We start from the raw sequence: 9,622 nt of genomic DNA on the forward strand, positions 1-9,622 counted from the left end.
CAGGCTTTCACCGCAGCCTCTTTCAGTTTTGGGGGGTGGGGGGTTACTCCCTTCAGTCTCTTCTTTAGCAGATAAATATGGAGCCAAAAGAGTCTCAATAAAGATAAATGCACACACTACATTCACATATGCACACAAAGGATTCATACATGCACGCACATAATTCATAAATACACACACAGGATACACAAATGCGCACAAAATTCACAAATGCACACACAAAATTTAAAAAGCACAGAAGATTCACAAATGCATACAAAATTCAGAAATGCACACAAAATCCAGAAATACACACACAATTCAGAAATGCAAACAACATTTACAAATGCACTCAAGATTCACAAATGCACAGGACAAGATTCACAAATGTATTTCTGATGCACACACACACATATATTGATTTACAAACTGCTTGCGGTCTGTGAACTTCACTGCATTTGCACTGCCTTTTTTTAAACTGAATTATCTGCAACCAATCAGATATCTCCCTTGTTTGAGCCAATCACAAGAATGCACCCCACGTGGGGGATTGTTTACTTATAAGCCAATCATCGAACGACTCACTTTCCTCAGCGAACAACTTGGTTTCCTCACGCAGCGAAAGACTCACTTTCCTCAGCGAACGACTCACTTACCTCACGCAGCCGGCAACTCACTTTGTGCAAACGGACACCCACTTTGCGCAGCAGGAGACTCACTTTCCGCAGCCGGAGAGTCACTTTCCTCTCGCAGCGAATGACTCACTTTCCTCACGAGTCACGCAGTGAGCGACTCACTTTCCTCAGTGAACGATTCACTTTCCTCACCCAGCAAAGTTGAATGAACGATTCCCTTTCCTCACGCAGCAATCAACTCACGCAGCCGGAGAGCCACTTTCCTCTCGCAGCGGACCACTGACTCTCTCTTCATGTAGGGACCGAATATTATAATTAAAGTGACTTCTATATTGCATCCAAAAGAATATTTAGTTATATTTAAATATTTAAAAAGGTGTAAACATTTTTTTTTTTACTTTCATTAAAATATTTCAATAAAATGAAATAATTGCCTATTGCAAATTTATGAATCCATGGTTAACTTTTTTTCTGCAGTCACAGTCTGGGCTATATGTATTGAGACATTTTTAATTTTATATTTTGTAAAAAAAAAATAAAAAAAAATAAACCTGAATTGTAATCTAAACTTCTGTATTTTCATACAATTTCATAAATAAGTAGGCTATAATATGCCGCACCACAGGCATATCGCGCTGTGTTAACACGTTCATGTGATTGGCTTATAAGTAAACAATCCCCCACGTGGGGTGCATTCTTGTGATTGGCTCAAAGAAGGGAGATATCTGATTGGTTGCAGATCATTCCCTGTTTAAAAGGCATTTGTGTGTCAAATGCAGTGAAGTTCACAGACCGCAAGCAGTTTGTAAATCAATATATATGTGTGTGTGCATCAGAAATACATTTATGAATCTTGTCCTGTGCATTTGTGAATCTTGAGTGCATTTGTAAATGTTGTTTGCATTTCTGAATTGTGTGTGTATTTCTGGATTTTGTGTGCATGTATGAATCCTATGTGTGCATATGTGAATGTAGTGTGTGCATTTATCTTTATTGAGACTCTTTTGGCTCCATAGATAAAATGCATGCTCTATAAGTTTAAGTCTGGAGATTGACTTGGGCGGTCTAAAACCTTCCACTTCTTGCCCCTGATGAACTCCTTTGTTGCCTTGGCAATATGTTTTGGGTCATTATCTTGCTGCATGATGAAGGATCTCCCAATCAGTTTGGCTGCACCTTTCTGTAAATTGGCAGACAAAATGTTTCTGTAGACTTCTGACTTCATTTTGCTGCTGCCGTCATATGTTACATAATCAAGTAGGATTAATGCGCCTGTCCCAAAAGCAGCGATGCAAGCCCAAGACATGACATTACCTCCACTTTATTTCAGTTGAGCTGAAGTTGAGCTTTTTTTCTCCAAACTTTAGCCTTTCCATTACTTTGGTAAAGGTTAGTCTTTGTCTCATCAGTGCATAAAACTTTGTCCAGAATTTTTAAGGGTCGTCTCCTATTCTTCTTGCTAATGAGTGGTTTGCATCAACTGTTGTAACTCTGTACTTTTGTTCATGAAGTCTTCTGTGAACAGGAGATTGTGATATCTTCACTCCTGCCCTCTGGAGGTTGTTGCTGATGTCAGTAACAGTCGTTTTAGGGTCTTTCTTGTCACAATGTTTCTGTCGTCAACTGCTGATGTTTTCCTTGATCTACCTGTTTGAGGTCTGTTACTTAGTACACCAGTGGTTTCTTTCTTCCTCAGGTCATTCCAAAGGGCTAACCGTGACAGAGCGCGGAACTTCTAAAACATACAGCCAGGGCCACTGCTGGCCAAATGGTTGCCCTATTATTATAAGCTGAATTATTATAATTATTATTATTGAATTGTATTGTTGTGTCCCCCTTTGTCAAATATTATGTGTCCAAATATTTATTACAAAAACAAAAAACACTTATAGGGGTCAAGTACCGTAGGGGTATAACTATAGGGGTCAAAATACAACTTAATTAAAATATAAAAGTAAATAAATAAATTGTAATTTAATTATATTATTTACAAGATACAATTGTAGCTTTAGGAGGTTAACTATGGCCACGATTTTATTAATACAGTTGTCTGATTGATTTTATAGTCTCAAGCATTCAGAAATCATGCAGTTTTACTATGATAAAACCATGGTTGGTTTTTGCAAGGGTTGTGATGTCCACATTTCTTTGTTGAAGAAATTATAGAGGCTGGAGCATTTCTATTGCTAAAGGTGGCCACAAAATTGAAGATTAGATTGATATTTAAATTAGCCTAAATGTTTGGTCAGTATTAAACAAGGATTTGATCATTTTTAATAATAAGTAATTGTTTATTTTGTACTACATTATGTATTTTAACAGTTATTCAGTGAAACCATATAATTAATAATTAACCAAATATCAGCATCGGAAAGAGCTTTATTGGCAAGTATGCTTGCGCATACAAGGAATTTGTTTTCGTGACACAAGCTTCCAGTACACAGAGAGAACAATACACAGACATTAAAAATAAGATGAGATTAAAAATAAACACATGTAAATTTTATTAGACAGAAATAAACGGAAAATAAATTAAATTGTGTGTGCAATTGTGCTATAGATGATAGAATAAGAATAGAATCGAGATAGATGTAGGGATGTACTAGGATGTAGGTGGTAACAAATAAATTAAAGTTTATTGCATCTTTATTGCACAATGGTGGCAAAATTTACAGTAACCGGTAGATTGCCTGGGGGAAGAAACTGTTCTTGTACCTGAGCCCTTTTCCTTACTCTGGATGTATACAGTTCTTGAAGGGTGGGCAGTGGAGCACCAATAATCCTCTCGGCAGTCCGAGCCGTCTCTGTAGTCTTCTGGTGTCTGATTTTATAGCTGAGCCAAGCCAGATAGTTATTAATGTGCACAGAACAGACTCGATGATGGCTGAATAGTTTTAGCAGCTCCTGTGGCAGGTTTAAGCATGATCCATGGTCATCTCCACTGTTTTGAGCATGTTGAGCTCCAGGTTTTTAAGAATGCACCAGTCATCCAGGTGCTAAACATCTGGTCTGTAAGCAGATTCATCACTGTCCTGTATGAGACCGATGAGTGTGGTGTCATCTGCAAACTTCAGGAGTTTGACAGAGGGGTTTTTAGAGGTGCAGTCGTTGGTGTACAGGGAGAAGAGCAGTGGGGAGAGGACGCAACCTTGATGGGCACCAGTGTTGGTTATAATTTTTGTGCAATTACTTGCCTGTCAGTAGAGTTTGTGGCAAAACCTTCTACAGTGTTTACATTACGGCCTAAAATGTAAAATAGATGTTTAATTTTGTAAAGTTCATAAAATTGATTTTAAAATGCACCTTTCATCGTTGAGGATTTCTTAAAAATCTAAAAATCTTGTTTCATTCTCATGAACCCAGTCTCGTATATATATATATATATATATATATATATATATATATATATATATATATATATATATATGTGTGTGTGTGTATGTGTGTGTGTATATATATATATATATATATATATATATATATATATATATATATATATATATATAAGTTTCTACAGCTTTTTGTGTATTTTTTTTTTTTTTTTTTACATTTAGCCAAAAATTTTATCAGTCAAATATTGGTTATAAAAAATTAACAACATAATTAAAAAATGTAAAATGAAGTACGTTGTGGTGTTTTATAAAGCATCCAGTGCTAAAATAGGGTGCTCAGACTGTTACAGACTGACATAATTGGAGAGTTTTAGAATAAACTTCATTTAAATAAAACTTCATTTCCTTGAGAAGAGTTTAGAAAATCTTATTGTTTCTTTCTTTGCATTCAGGATTCAGTTTAAAGCAATAGCAACAATGGTTTATGCTTTTTTTCATTGTGTTTTTTTTCTAGTCAGAAGCAGGAGTATTTAGTGCAGTTCTCTTTTAATTGTAATGTTTCCAATTATGTTTGAAAAACCTCTTTTGTTCAGTGACCTTCCTTTTATATCAGTGCATCTTATGTTGACATTTACATTTCTTCTTTTTCCAGATGTGTTCTTGTGAAATGCCAATCAAATATGTATATCATATAAATAAGTAGCAATTACCAAGTCAGACAGCTGGGAGAATAAGACAGATCTCAGAAGAATCTCTCAAACATAATTGCATGTATATTAAAGTTTTATATGTGGTTGCTATTTGGAGGATTCCACTTCTGCATCATTCAGCCCACAGGTGGCTTACTTATAGTCTCGTCACATATTTTAAGATTAAAAAAATAAGCAAGCGTGCTGCCAGAGCAGATTACTAAACTAATACACAATCAGAATGTTGTCTTACACATGTGTAATACATGGACGACATGCTCAGAGGATTTGTATAGGTGTGCAAAAGGGTTTCATCTGATTGTCTCTCTTTTTCTCTCAGTTCGCTGCTCTCCCGCTTGAGCGACAGCAGGGTTTCGGTTCTGTCTCGCTCGGAGGAAGATAATCGGATAAGTAAGAAGAACAGGAAAGAATGGAGCATGAGCAAGTCTCAGGTCTTACCGGGGCGACGCGCTGACACCGACGAGGTGCCTTTGTTTTTATTTCCTCTGTTCATGACTGTCAGTGAGTTCTGTTTGGTGTTGATTTGTGTCATTTCATAGTGAAATCCAGGGATTGAGTGGAATAAATCGTAGGAAAGACTAATTTAATCATTGGAGTTATGATTCATTTTATATGCTGTGTTTGTGTGGTGGCAGATTCCTCCAGAGAAGCAGCCGAGGCCTAAAAGTCTGACGCTAGGAGACCGGAGACCCACGCTATCACTGTTTCATGGAGAATCATCCCATTTGAGTTTACAGAACCCTCTCAGCCCTCTGCCTGCCTCACCACACACACCACGCAGCTCCAGTGAGTGCACAACCACACATCCGACACGCACCGACATGATTGGTTTTTTTTCTTGGTTTTCCTTTGCCATGGTGCATGAATATGGTAATGCTACAGTGATGGCTGCAGTCCTTATTCTCTAAAATAAATAGTTTTCAATATATGTTGCCATTCAAATAGTTTGGGTTAGATTTTTTAAAAAAGTCTCCTATGCTCACCTAGGCTGCATTTATTTGATCCAAAATACAGTAAAAATGTACAATTGTGAAGAATAACTATTATTATTTTTATAGGTGTGTGTGTGTGTGTGTGTGTGTGTGTGTATAATGTATATAAAAAATTAATTTATTCCTGTGATTCAAAGTTGAATTTTCAGCATCATTACTTCAGTGTCACATGATCTTCAAAAATCATTCTGATATACTGATTTGCTGCTGAAGAAACATTTCTGATTACTATCAATGTTAAAAACTGTTGTGTCGCTTAATATTTTTGCAGAAACTTTGATACAATTTGTTTTTCAGTATTCTTTGAATAGCATGTTAAAAATAAAGCATTATTTGAAACATAAGTTTAAAAAAAAAAAATAATATTATGAATGCTGTCCTTTTTATATATTGTACATTTTGAATCCATTCTTATTAAAGCTGTAGTCTGTAACTATTTTTTGGCAAAATCAATATTTGAGCAAGTATAATCAGCCAGTGTTGAAAACTATCGCCTTACTTAAGCCTGATTCACAGCTGTCAGCTTATAATAATTCATATTTTCTTATTTGAGTGGTACTGGTAGCAATTTACGGGAAATTTGATTACATCTGTAAACAAAAAGAAGTTTTCGCGGCTAGAAGGCTATATGGCTTGTGAGAATCCTGCAGGTGGGTGGATAGTTTATAGCCGTTTCTCAAAGCAGCTGGAGTAATTAAATTCATCATTTTGATGGCAGATTCTAATCCAGAACGGCTTATGTGTTTATGAAACAAAAAATACAATTATATTCCAGTTTTAAATGTGCATCTGATTACAGATAGCTAACATTATGCCTCATCATATCTGTATAAACATTATTAAACCTCATATTGATCATCGTCCTGTAGGTTACACGTGTCTCCCGAGCGAAAGTGACTTCAGCACACTGGACATCACGAGCACCCCTCCACCAATGCCGCCCAAAAAACACCCTCACGAGAGCGAGAGCATCTATAACTTCACCTCCGACGTAAGACACAGCAAGCACAGTCTGCACTAAGAAAACAGTTCCAATAGTAGCAGTGCATTTACACTTTCCTTTCTACTTTCATCTGTATTGTGATATATATTTAGGAAGCTAAAATGTTTTTCCTCTTTTATTTAACTTGTAGTTTACGCCTCCTTTACCGATGAAAGTTGAAAACAAGCCTCCACCACCACCACCCAAAACACGCAAGTCCATGATTCCCACCTATGAGAACAATCCGCAATGAAGACCCTCCGGTTCTCCTGAATCCAGAAGCAGACGTCTGTGGTACCATGTATCAGATGTGAAATACACTTCTGAACGGTACTTGTTCCTCTTTTAAAAAAATCAGAGTGGAGAGATTATTTGTCATGGTTATCTGGGATTTGTGATTGAACCTGTTTATAATTCATTTTTGGTAGCAAACAATCTAATTTTTTTTTTATTTGGAAATGGACCTCTAGTGTGTATTTATTCAGAACTGCTGGGCAGGAACGTGACCAAAGGTATGTTTGTTTGGTTTGTTGAATGTTAAAATCAGCCTCACATCCACTGGATTACAGTAGTTTATCTCAACATGCATCTGTGCCTTATAAATAGATATTTAAAGCTAATGAAGTTCTGTGCACACATTCACTTTGCACATTGCTCATAATTGTCAGGTTGCGCGTTCATGCAATTAAAACGTTTGTAGTTGAACCTCTTTCACCCGCAGCACACTTTGCATTACTTTTCCCCTTAAGCAAGAAAAGACTCTTGATGCGGTTGTGTTTTGTTCTACTCTAGAGAGCTACATTCGTATATAAAAATTCCAAACATTTAAAAAGCTTGTGAATTAAATTTAATTGGAGAGAGATGCAGTATAAAAACGCAAGCTTTATGAAATGATTTCAAATGTCTAGCATTATTTTTGTCATGGTAGCAAAAAAACTGATCAGTTGTGTTTGAATTCTATAATGGTGCATATTGTGTCAACACTTAAAGGAATAGTCTGCTCCATAATGAAAATTTGATGAAAATATACTCTAATTCAGACTATGCACATTGTAGATGAGTTTGTTTCTTCATCAGAACAGATTTAGAGAAATGAATGCTCACCAATGGATCCTCTGCAGTCAATGGGTGCCGTCAGAATAAGATTCCAAACAGCTGATAAAAACATCACAATATTCCATAAAAATATCCACACTACTCCAGTTCATCAGTTAACTCGTTATAAATAAAACCATTACATCAATTTTTTTTACCTCTATTGAAAAGTCTGTTCCCTGTTCTCTTGTCACATCAAAATCCACACACATATTTGTTTAAAACTATTATAGACTGTATCAACTTACTTGATCTGTGCATATTTCTCTCCTGACTCGGCTAGATTACTTTTTCATTGGAGAAAGTGATATTATGGAATATGGAGTTTTAGATGGAAGCTTTAAGTTAAAAGCGTGTTAATGGTGGATTCGTTTAGAAGATTTTCACTTCACAGGATGTTAACTGATGGACTGGAGTGTTGTGGATTATTGTGATGTTTTAAAAACAGCTGCTTGGACTCTCATTGTGACGGCACCCATTCACTGCAGAGGATCCATTGTTGAGCGAGTGATGCAATGCTACATTTCTCCAAATCTGTTCCCATGAAGAAACAAACTCTTGGATTACCTGAGGGTTAGCACAGTTTTATCTTTTATTCCTTTAAATCTCACTTAGGTACAGTGTGGTACTTTATGGATTGGTAAATTTAGTTTAGTGAAAAATTCTAGGAAGGTTTTAGGGCTTGCTTGTTAATTTACCTCAAGTCAAAATATCACACTTTAGTAGTACATTCACTGTATTTGTATGGTACACTGTATTTTTTTGCTCATTATGTTTTTGTTTTTTTTGTGTGTGTGAGATTCTAAATTCTTCTTCATTCATCATGATAGAATGCAACTGCAACTTTGGATGTTTTCATTTATTCATTGTCATATTGTTGAATGTGACACTCCAGTTATTACACAAAGACATCAGAATAGTAGGATCAATCTTAAAAGTTCACTGGATGAAAACTACACTGGGTCTGTCAGCGTTAGTGTTTTTTTCTTGAAATGGGTTCGTATAATAAGGTAATTTTCATAAAGATTGCATAGTTTTGTACCTAAAAGATTGTGTTTTGCAAATATGGTGATATTTAATTGATGTGCACGTGGAAAATTATTTTGATGCATGAAATATTGTACGTTCTGTATTAAATCGCACAATTATCAGAACAAATGTGATAGAAATTTCACAGAAGTCCAGGGAAAACCAAAACAATGTTTTTTTTTTAAAGGGACTGTAAGTGTAAATATAGAATGTTTCTTTACATACAGCATTATTTAAACTTGAAACTGTAATTTAAGATATGAATGAATTAAATCATTTTTTCTGAACAAATTCTGAACAAAAACCAGGGCTATTCTGGCCTATGTGAATCATTTCAACATCCAAACACTTTAGTATAGTAAATGCTTTATTAAAGTAATAATTTTTGTTTTTCAGATCCAAACACTTTAGTATAGTAAATGTTTTTTTAAAGTAATAATTTTTGTTTTTCAGTCAAAGTGGGCTGTTTTTGCCACCTATAGGCAGAAACCCATGAAAACCAATAGAAACCAATCCTAACTGTTATTTGAGAATTTTTGCACTCCAGTTTGAATAAAAGTGCCAAAAGAAATCTTGCAGTTTCAGAGTTAATAAGTCAAATTACCTTTTGTGTAGCCTAAATAAATCATTTCTTTTTAGACCTGACGGTACTGAGATTTGATGCCACTTGCATTTTTTATTTCCCTAGCTATAAAATATATATATATATATATATATATATATATATATATATATATATATATATATACAAAAATGTTTTTTTTACCTAGGATATATATATATATATATATATATATATATATATATATATATATATATATATATATATCTCCTAGGTAAAAAAAACATTTTTGTCCAAATCACTTGT

At 35.1% G+C, this 9,622-nt stretch overlaps 1 protein-coding gene across 1 annotated transcript in view; it reads left to right on the top strand.

The window, feature by feature from the left end:
- LOC113107035 (dedicator of cytokinesis protein 5-like) overlaps positions 1-9,420 on the top strand; it is a 58,516-nt gene extending 49,096 nt beyond the window's left edge. The window contains exons 48-51 of the mRNA XM_026269163.1: positions 4,976-5,120; positions 5,292-5,442; positions 6,518-6,639; positions 6,782-9,420. Of these exons, the coding sequence (XP_026124948.1) occupies positions 4,976-5,120; positions 5,292-5,442; positions 6,518-6,639; positions 6,782-6,883 (520 nt within the window). The 3' untranslated portion in view covers positions 6,884-9,420. The remainder of the gene's footprint in view (positions 1-4,975; positions 5,121-5,291; positions 5,443-6,517; positions 6,640-6,781) is intronic.
- Positions 9,421-9,622: the final 202 nt, after the last annotated feature.

Source organism: Carassius auratus, chromosome 8 (assembly GCF_003368295.1).
Source record: "Carassius auratus strain Wakin chromosome 8, ASM336829v1, whole genome shotgun sequence".
NCBI classification, from domain to species: Eukaryota; Metazoa; Chordata; class Actinopteri; order Cypriniformes; family Cyprinidae; genus Carassius; species Carassius auratus.